A 15,683-nucleotide genomic window follows, 5' to 3' on the forward strand; every position below is an offset into this window, starting at 1 on the left:
GTCCTCATACGGCTTGCTCTCTAGACCCTTTTCCATCTTTGTAGCTTTCCTCTGGATGCTCTCTAATAGTTTTATGTCCTTTTTATATTGTGGCACCCAAACCTGCACACAGTACTTGAGGTGAGGCTGCACCAGCACAGACCAGAGTAAGAAAATCATTTCCCTTCTTTCATCCTTTTTTAAAACATTTCTTCCTTTTAAAATGCATTAACATGCATTAACAATAGCATCTAAATAGCATAGTTTTGAGGGGGAAAAAAAAAAGAAAGAAAAAGCAACAAACATTGCAGTAAGTTTGAAAGCTTAAAGTGGCTTTGTCATTGAGACTATTAAGATGTAATCAGATTGCTTCAGAAGTATTTTCTAACCTTTTCTAAAAAGTACATTTATTATTTTTGGAAGAAATACAGTATGGAAGAATAGGAGAAGAATAATTTACAACAGAGTAACTGCATCATTGAGACCTGTCCACCACTATCCTGCTACATAAGGCAATCCTGTGTCATGATAAGCTCTATTCTGAAACAACTCCAGCTTTCTTTGCACTTCTTTCCCCCAGTCCTCTTATTGGAGTAACATTCAAGAATCTGACTTTATTAATTTCCAAAATAAAGGCATAATGAATTGATGTGTATTTGTTCTTGTGCAAATATTTGGTGTTTTGGTTATATCTATACTATGATTATAGAGTAGAGCAGACCTACTAAGATAGCTTTACATCAATCTTAAATCTAGTTCCTGAAATGCAGAGTTTCTCAAAAGCTAAGTTATAATACTCTTTGAAATTCGTTGTTTAATGTAAAAGCGTATAAAAGGCCAATTACCTTTGTAGCTCCAGTGAAAAGTCTTCTGTATAAAAAGTTTTTCCTTAGCTTGTTAAGTACACGCCCCAATTATTGACTCATCAAATTCTTTAATCCTTTGCTTTGTCAACATATCTTACCACTTAGCATTGTTTTGAAAGTTTTTTTCATGCCTTATCTCACTGATGACTTCAAGTAATCCAAAAATAGTACCCAAACCTTCATAAACTAGACGGAGAAGATCTGTGCTACAAAGTGAGGATTTTTTTTTTTTTTAATGGGCATCAGGATGTCATGGTAGTCTAGAAAGTGTATGTTTTTGTGAAGCTTAACTGATGTATTATATCAAATATAGCATTATAATAGGTAAGTGAAAAATTTACATAGTTTTTTAACTGCACTTTTGACAGAGTGGAAGATTGGGTTTGAAATTTGTGTTAGTTCTGAATCTCTGAGTGGGAAACATTAACTGTGAACTGATAATTTTTCAAGGAAATATGTGCCAAAGGTAGTGGTTTTGTTTTTTGTTGGTGGTGGTTTTTTGTTTTGTTTTTCACAATTTTGAGGTTATATATACTGTTAGAATTTCAGAGATGAAGAGCCACTCAAAGAAGCAAACTCTTGACAGACACCTAATCTGTAGTATCTTGTCTTTGTGTAAAATGTCATCTTCTGATTTACAGGGCTCAGTAAGGATAACAAGGCTCACAGCTTTGGAACCTGCAGCATATTATTCAAAATATGCATCTTTGCCATATCTGATTCCTGTGCCCCAAATAACTGAACCTCATATGAATCCTTTATTAATGAATGAAAAGAAAGTCTGCAAACAGAGCAAATGATAAAATATTAATATGCTTTGTCCAGTTTCATAAGGAGAAATGTGATCTGTGATTTCACTGTCTGCCCAAGTCTATGCTCCTGAGTTTTTCTGCATTCTTGAATATATATATATATTTTTTTTTCATTATATAAAAGTCAAAATTTCACAAAAGTGCAAAAATGGACACAAAATACTGTCCTCCACTCAGGGAAAATCAGGCAGCTGTTCAACATTGTTTGACAACATCCAGGCAGCTAAACAATGTGCATGAATGTACTGACTAGCCAGAGTTCCAGCATAGCCCTAAACCAGACACAGAATGCTGTATCATAATTGATTATAGAATATTATTTACATTAGCAGATTTATGTGGTGGGTTGACTTCTGCTTAATTCCTAGCTCTGTGAGAGTGGGATAAAAGAAATGTTTATTTGTTTAACTGGTGATAGTGGTTGTTGTTTTCTTTCCCCCATTAGGAGTATTTAGTTTTCATTTTCCTTGCTAATACTTTCAGGACCACCAACCAAAATGAGAAGAGAAAGTGATCATATATTTCTAATTTCCATGAACTGTTTCTGAATTGATATGATAATGTGTATCGTGTATTACTGGTATTGAAATAAATATTGTATTTGTGCAAGGTTTACATATGTGAAGTTAACTAATTTGGCTTTGTTTTTTGGTCAATAAAAGTTTGTGATGATAAGCAGCTAATGAACTTATGTTTTAATGCAAGCTGCAATATTTCTGTTTATTAGCAAAGAATGCATCAGAGGTTAAAAATGTTAAGTACTATGTTTTGTTAAGAGGACTTATGGGTTTTTACCTAAAAAGATAGACTAATTTGACACAATTTTACATAAAAAATGTTGACCTCAATAGCAGCTATTTCATATTTCCTCATGTGTTTTTAGAATGTTTTTAAAATTTCCTATTTTGACAAAAGGACATTTACTACTGCATCATTTTAACTCAACTGCAGGTGTCGTAGGCTACCTAAAGGACTCCAAACCTGGCAAGCATTTTTAGATCTCAAGAAAAAAATTGATGATTTCAGTGAGTCTTGTCCTTTGTTGGAAATGATGACTGACAAAGCAATGAAGCAAAGACACTGGAATCGTATAGCTGAAACAACAGGACATCAATTTGATATAGAATCTGATACCTTTTGCCTTCGAAACATCATGGAAGCACCAATTCTTCAACATAAAGATGACATTGAGGTAGGTACATACATTTTTTTCTTCCTCCTTCATTTTATATTATCAGCAAAAATGCTATAAATTATAATTTATAAAATGTTTGTCTAATTATTTAATTATATTTCCTAGAGGAAAGGTAGGGAGGGACTCTTTTTCAGGGAGTGTAGTAACAGGACAAGGGGGGATGGCTTTAAACTAAAACTGGGTAAGTTTATATTAGATACTGGGAAGTTCTTTACTCTTAGGGTAGTGAGGCACTGGCACAGGTTGCCCAGAGAAGCTGTGTATGCCCCATCCCTGGGGCATACACAAGGCCAGTTTGGATGGGGCTTTGGGCAGTCTGGTCTGGTGGGAGGCGTCCCTGCCCATGGTAGCAGGGTGGAATTATAGATGGTCTTTAAGGTCCCTTCCAACCCAAACCATTCTATGATTCTATGAAATATACATGCAAATTATATCATTATATTCATACTTTCATCATACTTTGATTTATTTTTGATGTTGGACTTGATGAACTTCAGATATCCTTTCCAAGGTAAACTAATCTGAGATTCTATGATTCTATAAACTGAAATGTGATAAGATTAAGAGTTCCTATGAAAATGAGTCTGTCATTACCCAAAAATATATTGAAATAATGATTCAGAAATCTTATTGTGCAGAAATAATAAAACATGAAACTGTAGAAATGGAATGTAGAATGGAATAGAATGTAGAAATACTAATGCATTTACAATGGAGTATTTTTCAGTTATCTACATGTATATATTTAATTTTAGTGAGATTTCTGTAAAAATAGTACTGTGATTTCTGCATTTGTGACACAGCTGTACTATCTTATAAAATTTCATATATTGTTTTTAAATAGACCATTATTAGATGTATAATATCAGGAAGTGTTTAATTTATGAAGAACATAGATTCTAAAAAATTATTCTTTCTTTGCAGGATATATGTATATCTGCTACAAAGGAAAAGGATATAGAAGCCAAATTATCTCAAATAGTTGACAGTTGGGGAAACCAATTTTTGAGCTTCTCATCATTCAAAGGGAGAGGAGAGCTACTGCTAAAGGGAACGGAATCATCAGAAATTATAACTTTGATGGAGGACAGTTTAATGATTCTTGGCTCTTTACTGAGCAATAGGTACTTTTAAAATGAGTTTGTATGGTATTTTCAGTAATACACTGAGGTAGTAACTCAAACAGTATTAGCAGTAAGTTTGAATGGAGTGTAATGAAAAAAAGAATAAAAGCTAAAATTTCTGATTAAAAAACTTCAAGTGGCACACTTTCATGTATTAGCAGCAACCTATTGTCTTAATAGATTTGAATATAATCCAGTTGGTAGAAACTTCTTTTCAGGGAATTCTTCTTGCTCTCCAAGTTAAACAAGTGTGTTTTTTTTTTTTTCCACTGTTTTCACTGTTTTTTATTTTACTTTCTTATTTTATAATAGCTTTTTATTTTATTTTTATTTTATTTTTTAAGAATTAAATAATTTCTGTTTCTCTTCCATTATTTTAGATACAACGCACCATTTAAAAAAGATATTCAGAGTTGGATTTCTAAACTAAGTGGCTCTACAGATATAATTGAAGAATGGCTGGTTGTACAGAACCTCTGGGTTTATCTTGAAGCTGTTTTTGTAGGGGGAGATATTGCAAAACAGTTACCCCAGGTAAACTTATAGGTATTCGCCTATTATGTATTAATTGCTATCTGTGTAATGCTTTTCAACAGATGATGATATGAAAGCACTTATGTTTTTATAATATATAGGAAGCAAAGCGTTTTCAGAATATTGACAAATCATGGGTAAGAATAATGCAACGAGCTCATGAAAACCCAAATGTAATTACTTGCTGTGTTGGAGATGAGACTATGGAGCAACTTCTACCTCACTTACATGAGCAGCTGGAAGTATGTCAGAAATCACTTACAGGGTATGAATTTTAAACATGTATATGTGTGTTTGTATATATATATATATGTAATATTTTATTATTCTGTAAATAGTTTATACTAAATAGTCGGTCTCACTTCAGTTCCAAACTAAATATTTAAAATGTTTCAAAGAGCAAATCTGAAGAGTGAGTCTACTTTTTCTAGATTATACCTACACAGTTTCTGCTTACTTCTACTTTGCATCCTTCAGTGTCTAGCAACAGAAGTCATCCGAACTTTCTGTAATCAGGTTTCTTTAAAACTGCATGGGTAACTGGTGAAGATAATCTCTCCTGACTGGGAATTTGTATTGATAATACTTGAAAGGGAAGGCAGGAAGGCTTTATGACAGTTTTAGTTTTGTTGTTGTTGTTGTTGTTTTAAGATAAAACCAGATAGTAAATTTTCAGTTTCAGACATAGATTCAGCAGACAGAAAGGACTTTAGGGTAAACAAACAATGTCTGCTCATTGTTTACAATCTGCTAATTGTCTGCATATTCATTAAAATAGAAAATAGTATATATTTAAACAAACATAAAATAGCACAGAAATTTTATGTAACTGTGTTTCGAGAATTCTTTGTGGTAGGGAAGTTGATTCCAATGTCCATCATTCCAGCATTTGGCATATTTCTTAATTCAATTGTGCAAGATCATTTGCATCAAAATATGATAACCTGTAGGGAGATACTAAGGAAGTATCATTGCTGGTCAGCAAGTATTCTTTGTGTGTACAAGCAGGTAATGTTCTGTCACTGTGAAAAATGTTAAAATTTGATAGTCTTTAAAAAAAAAAAAAAGAATATTCAAAACTCCCCATTTTATCTTCTTAAAATGTTCACAGTTGAGATTTGCTTTAGCATCTGTCAAGTCTTCTTTTTTAAATTAAAGCTATATAGAATGAAATATAAATATTCCAGTCTTTTGTTTTTATGGAAAAAAAAAAAAAAAGATATAATATTCTAATGGAAATCTTGTTCAATTTTAAAGATATTTAGAGAAGAAGAGACTACTGTTTCCTAGATTTTTTTTTGTTTCTGATCCTGTACTTCTTGAAATTCTTGGACAAGCAAGTGATTCTCATACAATACAGGTACAGCCTTAGTGATTTTTTTTTCCCACTTATAACAAAAAGAAATTTAAAATATGTAAAAACACTCAATGAATGAAAACATTAACATTTTCTTCTTGCAATCTTTGGAGATTTGTTGTTGTTTTTGTTTCTTGCTCTTTAGTATTCAATAAAATATGAAATGAAAACAAAAATACGTAACTTAAAGGCAGTCTTCAGCATCCAGGACACTAAAATATGATTTAATATCCCATCACATGATTTAATATGATTTTTAATATGATTTAATATCTCATCACATGATTTTAATATGATTTAATATCCCATCACATGATTTAATGAAGGTTCCTTTCATGGCTAAACTGACAGAAGGGAACCTCTGAAACTGCTGATTTATGTAGTGCTAAATCAGTCCAACTAGTCTAGATTGTAACTGAGGGTTGAGATAAATAGTTGACTTAACAACTGACCTTTGTTCTGCTAGATTGCCTCTGGAAAATGTAAAACAAAAGAGAATTAACAAAAAATCTACCAGCAGATGGAGATATAATCCTACACAAGCATTTCAGCAATTTTTAACTTTAGATGGCCTGAAGCTTATCCGTAGGTTCAGACAAACCTTCACAAGATAACCTTACTTGAGATTTTGTTGTTGTTGTTTGCTACCATAATATATTTACTTTGACATTTTAATTGTCCTTACAGCCGCATCTTCCTTCCATTTCTGACAATATAAATGAAGTAGAATTTCATGCAAAGGATTATGATCGCATACTGGCAGTCATATCAAGAGAAGGAGAAAAAATACCAGTAAGACTTCGATTTTTTCCCCAGAAATTTTGTTAATAGAGAAATTGTTCAGTTATTGGACAGATAACAATAATTCAACTTAATGTATACTTAATTACACTGATGATTGAAATATTTATTTCTAATAAAATTGTCTTCATTAAATATTTTTCTACAATGGTTATAGAAATTAAATCTGTAATTGTGCATAAAAAATTAGGAACTATTTAGTAACTAATGGTGTTGAACAGAAGTTTAACTATGTCCTATTTTCTTCCTTTTGCTTTAATTAATTTTTTCAGTTGGACACTCCAGTGATTGCAAAAGGACCAGTAGAGCTTTGGTTGCAGGATTTATTGCGTGTGCAGCAGATTTCATTGCATGGTGTAATTAGGGCAGCATATTACCAAATTATTGACCCAGGATATAATTTGCTGAATTTTCTTAATCACTTCCCAGCACAGGTGAGAATACAGGATGTGGAAGATGTGTGTGTAGTCTAGGCTGTGTGTCCAGGGATATAAACAACATATAAGCTAAGGAGTTGTCTATATGAGGAAGTTTCAATAGAGGAAACAAAGATATAAAACTACCAGTAGCAGGCAACCTGTAATTATCTCAGTTTTGGTGTCCTATATGTAGCATGATATTTTTTCTCATAACACACTTTAAAATAATTTTGTCTTCTCTTGGAGAAGAAATAGAGCTTGTATTTTCTGTGATGGATATTGATATTGAACGTCTTTGATATGCAATGAAAATATCATATGCAGATAGATTTCTCTAAATTTATGCTTGCAAGAGCTATGATTATGATTATCTTATGTCATAATGATTTACAATCTCATGATGATTTATGAGTTTTTCTTCATAATTCCTGTATTTGTCATTAGGATAATGCACTCCTAGAAGAAGCCTATTTTGAAAGATTCTAGTTTGCCTAGATATTTCTCCATCTTACTGATTATTCATAAATTTCATTAACAAATAATGAATTGTTTCCCAGCCTTCCCAAATTCTGACCTGGTCATTCGCTAATCATTATAGCAGTGGGCATAACTGTTTAATAGAATTTATGCAAATATTAAAACTGGCCAGTACATTGCTAATTAAAAAAAATGTTGAGGACATTTAGATATTGAACAGAATTATCTTAAAGCTGTATTTATGATGCAATTATGCTGTATTTATTATTATTTATTAGCTGTGTTTATGATATAATTAAGCTGTATTTATGATATAATTATGTCTTACTTTAGTGGTATTTATTTTAAAGGTCTATTACTTTTCTTTAAAAAATAAGGACTGTCAGTCTTTTTTGCATGTCAAACATTTTGAAGTGGCTTTATTAGCATGTGCAAAGTAATGGTAATAATTGGGATCTTATTTCCCAATCCAAATGTGTTCATATTGAAAGAATTATTTGTGTTAAAACAGTGGACATAAGGGAAAAAAATAAGAAAATGGTCTTCTGTCAAGAAATTTAAAGTACAGAGAAAGAAATGCTTTTTTATAGAATAGAGAAGAAATTAGGCAAAATATTTGCAAATATTTGAAATATTTTCTTTCCTTCAAATTCCCTTCTTACTGTCTCAGATGCTTCTGTTATAGGCAGCATGAAAAAGTCACATCCAAATATATTTTTTTCTTTAACTGAGTTGTCATTCTAAAATAAAGTAATTTACACTCTATTGATGATAGCCAAATGATTTTAAAATGACAAGATACAGAGATTTTGTAGCAGGAAATAACCATGAACTCATTATAGGCATAGGGAGGCAAAAAAGTTGAAAGAGTTGATGAGTCAAATTTTTTGTCTTCTTGCATTGCAACGTGGGAAAGAAAGGTATTGTTACAGTTCTCATCTATCAGTTTTTGTCCTGGATGTGTCTGGTGTGGTAAATCGAAATCTGAGGCTGTAGGTTATACTCAATGTTTTTGTACCTTTCTAAATTAATTTGGAACCAAAATACCTTCTAGTTCAACGTGCTCTAATCATGGGAGCATGTTAGCGATATTGCAATGCATCCCATGTTCAGTAGTAAACACACACATTTTTAATGCTCTTTAATTAGCTGTGAACTGGCAGTGGAAAATTTCCAGCAGGACTTCTCCCCACAGTTGAATGTGTTTGTTTCTGATGCTGGAATACAGTAAGGGTTTGTAAGTGAAACTGAGGATTGTGCTTCGTTTGTATTTGTCTCAGTGTGTGACAAATTTTCGTAAAAGTTTTTAATATGTTTTCTAAGGAGTTTCAAATCCTACAACAGAGACAACTAATTTAGGCACAGTATTATGGTGAGATATTATCATAATGGGAGCAAGTGATAATTTGGAACTTTTTACCATTATTTTTTGTTCCTGTTATATCCAAGGCATTTAGAATAAAGCTAGTGTTTAACAAGTGATTCTTTTGTATTCGTTCACATAATAAATTTGCAGGTTGGATTACTGGGAATTCAAATGTTGTGGACACGTGATTCAGAAGAAGCTCTACAGAATGCTAAAGAGGACAGAAAAATCATGCAAGTGACCAATGGGAGATTTCTGGAGATCTTGAATATGTTGATTAGCCAGACCACACATGATCTTTCCAAGTTTGACAGAGTGAAATTTGAAACACTTATTACCATTCATGTACATCAGCGTGATATTTTTGATGATTTGGTAAAGTACAGACTTTGATTTAAGACAACTAAGCAGTATCTTCCATAACACCTATTTTTTTTCTAAATTTAATCTAATTTTAATCTAAATTTAATCTATTTTTTTTAAGAAGGTCCTGCTCCTTCTCTTTTGGGATTGTCTTTGTGGTTCCTAAGGGGCATACACAGAAGACAAACAAACCTACTAAAATCAACAGATTATGCCAATTCTTTCCCTGAACTTTTTAGACTCTAATAGATTATTTACACTCTTTTCTTTAGTGAGGAGTGCTATCCCTCAACACTATATCCTTCACATATTTTGATTGCTGATGGCACAAGCCTACTAGTTTCTGTGCAGCTTCCATGCCTCCCATGCCTCCATCAGATCTTTCCTGCATCGTGCCCTTTGTTCCAATGTGTTTGATGAACTCACATAATGTTTGCTAATTTCACTTGGCAGGTTAGCTGCACTACAAAAGCAATTTAAGCTGTATTTGATAACAAAGAGGTTATTATGATCATTTAATATGATTGGGACATTTGTTAATTGGCTTAATATACATTTATAAATATTACGCAAGACTTATATCTACTTCAGTTTACTTCTTAGGAACTTTAACTTGAGTAATCACTCATTATTCTCATGCAAATTAGGACTTTATCCTAGCTATCAAAGATAATAAACATGAATATTAAGTTATAACATATATATTTATTTACTTTCTTTTAAGGTAAAAATGCACATCAAATCACCAACTGATTTTGAATGGTTAAAGCAGTCTAGATTTTATTTCAAGGAGGATTTCGATCAAGTCTTTGTATCCATTACAGATGTAGATTTTATTTACCAAAATGAATTCCTGGGTTGCACTGATCGTCTGGTTATAACACCTCTTACAGACAGGTTAGAAACACGGTTATATGTCATAAATACTTTTTGTATATATATAGTGTTTATTTAACATAATATCTTCAAAGAGAGTCATTCTGAATTAAGTCCTGTGTGGGTTAGGTCACTGATGAAATTCTTTCATATATAACCTCACTAATCATGACATCTCACCTAGTCATTCCTAGAAGAGTTTTATCACTTCATAGTCTTAAAAGATTTAGTAACAGAACTGAATAATTTTAAGATTATATGGTAGATTATATTTTTGCAGTATTTCTATTCTGAAGATAAGATTAGGTCAAATATTTAAACCTCTGTAACAAAGGATTCTATAAGGGTTCCTGTCTGAAAGTCTAAGACAACCAGTCACTGCCTATCTTCTTATTAGTACTGGGAAACATTTTAAATTTGTCTGTAAGAATCTAGATTTTGACAAAGTCCCTGCTGAGCGTGCTTGCTATTATCGCTCTGTAACCAGGCAATCAAACAACAACCATTAATTTTGTTTTAAATAAATGTGGATTACTTTTTTTGTTGTTTGTTAAAATTCTTCCTCCACATTTTCCATTCTGGAGATGTTACTTTTGGCCAAATGAGAAACTAAACAGCCAAAAGATACTTCACTTGCAAAAAGATCCCCTCAAGAAGCAACAATAAATTCCACAATACCATTGCTATTATGTGGAATACCGGTCTGTACAGCTTTTTGGAGCATCTTTATTCTCCATCTTTATTTGCCCAGAAGCGGTAGGACTGCTATTGTGAAAACTCAGTCCATTTCTGCAGTAGACCACACTGCACCCAACAATCAAGTACTTTTTTTATGCAGAAAGATAAATTCTACCCTCATATTTGTCTCGACCCCAGTAGACCCTTAGGAGGAAAACCTTCATTCACTCGTGTTTCCTATCAGTTAACAGAATCACATAGAAAACATCAAGATCCTTACAGCGCAAATTTGGTGTAATATGTTGTGGTGATTCAAGCTAAATCATATCAACTAGTTATCTGTTAACCTCTATTTTCTACTCTATTTATTGCTAATTAAAGACAAAAATACATTTCACAGAATCACAGAATCAGAGAATTTCTAGGTTGGAAGAGACCTCAAGATCATCGAGTCCAACCTCTGACCTAACGCTAACAGTCCCCACTAAACCATATCTTGTTTGAGATGTACTCAAATTTGACTTTTTAGGGTTGATTTGACAGTGAAGATACCCCCTCATTTGTACAGAAACTTTGTCATTTTAATTCCTTGAGCATTACTCTGCTGTGACTTACTGTGACTGAAAATCATAGCTAAGGGTCACACACACAGCTAAAACAGCAATCTAAAAAAAAAATAAAAAATTGTCTTTTAAAATTTTAACCCATAATTATGGCAGGGGTCATGTAGACTTATTCTTTTATACTTCATGATTTAGACAAATGTAACCTAACCTAATGAATTATATAAAGATTAAGATACTGCCAAATATGATGAAGTAGCGCCATTCAACAGCAGAATCTATTTATTATAGCTTCAAAAAGAGTTAATTACAGTTAAATTCCTTTGTGGTGTGCATTAATGTGTTAACTTACTGAATATTCACTGTTTGTAATGAACTAGATAAAGACCAGATAAATACTTTTTGATTGCATATGTAATGTTTAAATGCCGTGTTTAATGACTTTTACCACTCTGATCTTCCTGAACTCAGTGAATTCAATGGAACTGCTTTATGAAGAAGTAATGCAAGAATATAGCACGTAGTTTGTTTTTTATGTTTGCATATGCATATATATGCGTAAACATATATATGATTTAATAAATCAATATGATTTAACATTTATAGGTGCTATATAACTTTAGCTCAGGCTTTGGGAATGAACATGGGAGGAGCTCCAGCAGGACCAGCTGGAACTGGTAAAACAGAAACGACGAAAGACATGGGAAAAGCTCTGGGAAAATACGTAGTAGTCTTTAACTGCTCTGATCAAATGGACTTCAGAGGTTTGGGTAGGATTTTCAAAGGTAAGATTTCATAGAATCTTATTAGGATGGAAGGGACCTCCACAGGTCATCTAGTCCCATCTCCTGCTCAGAGCAAGTGCCATTGTGGCAGGCTGAAAGAACCTTATTCCTGTTGGGCTTGAGTATCTCAAAGGATAACCAAAACGATTCAGGCCCCCTGTTCAAGTATTTGACCAACCTCATGGTAAAATTTTTTGTAAACATGTTGACTTGGAATTTTCCACATTGCAACATGTCCACTGGCTCTTCTTCCACTGTCCGTCTCACAATAGTTTGGCTCCAACTTTTTAGCTTTCAATTCGTGTGGACAGCAATAGACTTTCCCTTTAGCTTTTCTTTTCAGAATGAAGAAACTGTTCTCTTAGCCCCTCCTACTCTGTCATATCCTCCAATCCCCTAGCCATTAGGGCAGCCACCTGCTGGACTTGTGCTGCAGTGTCTTTCCTCTGATGGAAAGCTTCAGACTGGATATGCTACAACTGCTGTCTCTCAAGTGCAGAGTAGAGGCAAACACTGATTTCCTTCAACCTGCTGGATATAATCTTAATGCAACTGGGTTCATTTGTGACAAGTGCATAATTCCAATTCATGCTCTGTTGTTAAGCATGACACCCATTTCTTTTTTGCAAAACTACTTTGTAGCCAATGAGCACCAAGTTTGTGTTGTTGTAATGAGTTATTCTGTCCCAGATAAATGACTTTTTAAACTTCATGAAGTCTGTCAGCTCATTTTGCTAAGCTATGGTATTATACATGTATGTATTGAGAAGGGGTGAAACTATTCAAATTTTTGTTTTGTTGTTGTTGCTTGATTGTCAAAACAAGGAAATAATAGTGTCATAAAAGTGTCTAAAATAATGTGTTTCTAAGCTTGAAAGAAAAAACCTGAACCCTTTTCACTACGTGAAAGTAAAAACCCTTGAAAGTAAAAACCTGAATTAAAACAAAAACATACAAGCAAACATCAACAACAACAACAAAACAACAGGATTTTGTAATGTAACATTTTAGGGCTAGTCTTTTGAAATTGTGTGTCACTTATTTTTGATGTTTTTAGATGAACAGTGTTGCTTTTTGCAGAAGAATTGAATTGCTACTTTACAATAAAAGGCTTAATTTGTGGAAAGATCAGTACCAAAGATCCGCTGAATACTCCATGTTTTCAAAAATTTTTCTGATTTTGATTCACTATCAACCATTTTGTAGAAATCAACTAATATTAATTCAGTTTGAATATAAATATGAAAATAGGTAGACTGGAGGAATATAGGCCTTGGCCACAGGCCAATAAGATTAATTTTAATTATTTGAAGAAAAAAAAAAAGACGTAGTTCAGATATCTGAAATATGCATGAAGAAAAAAGAGGTAACAATTTTTCTGTCCCTATTTTAGGCCTTGCACAGTCTGGATCTTGGGGATGTTTCGATGAATTCAACCGAATTGAGTTGCCTGTCTTGTCCGTAGCAGCACAACAAATTTATATTATCTTAACAGCAAGAAAAGAAAGAAAAAAGCAATTCATTTTTTCTGATGGAGACTGTGTGGATTTAAATCCAGAGTTTGGAATTTTCCTAACAATGGTAAATGTCGCAATAATTCCCTAGAAGTAACAAATTATGCCATATACAAGTTAATAACATGACAAGGTGAAAATAACTTTTTTTTTTTTTTTTTTTTTTTTTTTTTTATGAATTAGGTGAAGCTGTTGCTGTAGAATTAGACTGAACTACCAGAACACAATATAAATAGTTGTTTGTGAATTGCTTGCCTTAATATTTGCTTTGATTATTCCTAAGGTTCAGTGCATTACATCCCCTTTACTGTGTTGCAATTCATTATGTAGCATACCTAAAAGTTTGGCCAAACTTCACAAATGCTCTGTAAATGAAAAGCTGTAACAGTATTAGTAAGAAAGCTACTGTAGGGGAAAAAAAGAGGACCTTCAATTAAGCCTGGAGATACAGGAAAGATTTTTCAAGGAGATATGTTTTGTCTAATGGGCATTTTATATGCATAAATAAAAATAAAATAAGAATTTTTAAAGCTGATTTACAGACCATAAGTACAATGATTCTGGAATAAACTACTCCCTTTGTACTGTGGAGACAACAGGTCTTTCCAAAACCTATGAAAAAATGATTGGACACTTTCATTTGCTGATACAGGATGTGTCAACACATCCACAATGCTAGATGTCCAGTTTTGGCCTTCAGTGGTAGAGGTGTCCATTCTGGTCTGTGTGTCAATCTGGGATTTAGCACAAGCATTATGACAGTACTGTGTCCTGCATTCTGGGTGGCATTTATGAGATGCATTGTTCCCTTTCTTATAATGACAACTTGTGAAAAATTCTTGCAATATATATCCATCAAAGATATGTTCTACATCTGAATGGATAATCTACAGAAAAAAAAAAAAAAAGACATGCAAGGTAGTATAATAGAATTTTAGACAAGCAGTTAGACAGGCAGTTACCAACCATTACTCCAAGGCTGAAACACAAACTCCTGGATTTAGATGAATTTTCAGGATATTCTGTCATGTTGCCACAGGATTCCTGAGGCTTTGCAGGTCCAATTCCTGTAATTTCATAGGCAGCAGGATATTTTCAAATGTATGTTTCCTAATGCCAAGGCAGATGGAAATTAAAATACTCATTTGCATGTTCAAGTGCAGGATAATAAGGAGGCCATAAATATGTTGACCACTTCTAATTTTGTAAATGTCACCTGTTTTATGTTAGAAGTATTCCTCATGTTTGCAGCAAGGTTCAGGAAAACCTCTATTAGTCAGAATTTCTTAGTCATTGATGCTGTATTCCATATGACTTTGTTGTGAAGTTTTCATGTTTTAATTTTGTTGAATGTGTTATTTTTACTGCTGTTACAAAATATTCTCTGCATATTCTTGAATTATTATTAAAATTAGTTCTATCACTAAAAGAATTCCAATTTTTATGTGATTCTTAAGCAGATGGATTCACTCACAATTAAACATTCAGTGAAAGTCTGTATTTTAAAAATAAACTTCAGACACAAGAAATATAGGAAAGAACACCCTTATATTTCTTCATTGTAGACTGCTTATTATTCTTTTTTCTTGACTCTTGCTAGTTACTGAATCTTAAACATGTCAGAAGATCTATAGAACTTCCTCTTCCCTGAATGCTTAAGGTTTGACCAGTGTCAGTCAAGCATGTATTTATTCTTCAGTTACCAGAAATTTCTCCATAATTACTGTTTTCCTTATGAACTATCATTTTATTAGAATTACCTTGCTACTGAGAGCTCAGTGTTTCTTCTGGAAATATAGTAGAAGCAATCAACCAAGTAGATTTTATTCCATAAAATTTTAAAATTATGTTTGCTGGCTGGCATTTGCAGTTATAACACCATTATGTATAAGGTATTTAATTCATAGTTCAGCTTAAGTTTATTATGACAAGGGTATTAACTGAACAGATCCAGGCATTTGTGCTTAAATTTAC

General features: G+C 32.8%; 1 protein-coding gene across 1 annotated transcript in view; it reads left to right on the forward strand.

The window, feature by feature from the left end:
• The window catches only part of DNAH8 (dynein axonemal heavy chain 8), a gene marked incomplete at both ends in the record, with an annotated part of 131,818 nt that overhangs the window by 49,124 nt on the left and 67,011 nt on the right, over nt 1-15,683 (forward strand). Inside the window, 11 exons of the mRNA XM_082758173.1 lie at nt 2,609-2,849; nt 3,777-3,976; nt 4,357-4,510; nt 4,612-4,775; nt 5,768-5,870; nt 6,555-6,659; nt 6,941-7,102; nt 9,081-9,305; nt 10,018-10,190; nt 12,017-12,195; nt 13,589-13,776. Coding sequence (XP_082614299.1) covers nt 2,609-2,849; nt 3,777-3,976; nt 4,357-4,510; nt 4,612-4,775; nt 5,768-5,870; nt 6,555-6,659; nt 6,941-7,102; nt 9,081-9,305; nt 10,018-10,190; nt 12,017-12,195; nt 13,589-13,776 — 1,894 coding nt within the window. The remainder of the gene's footprint in view (nt 1-2,608; nt 2,850-3,776; nt 3,977-4,356; nt 4,511-4,611; nt 4,776-5,767; nt 5,871-6,554; nt 6,660-6,940; nt 7,103-9,080; nt 9,306-10,017; nt 10,191-12,016; nt 12,196-13,588; nt 13,777-15,683) is intronic.

The sequence above is a fragment of the Aythya marila genome (genome assembly GCF_965140915.1).
Source record: "Aythya marila genome assembly, chromosome: 3".
Classification (NCBI taxonomy): Eukaryota; Metazoa; Chordata; class Aves; order Anseriformes; family Anatidae; genus Aythya; species Aythya marila.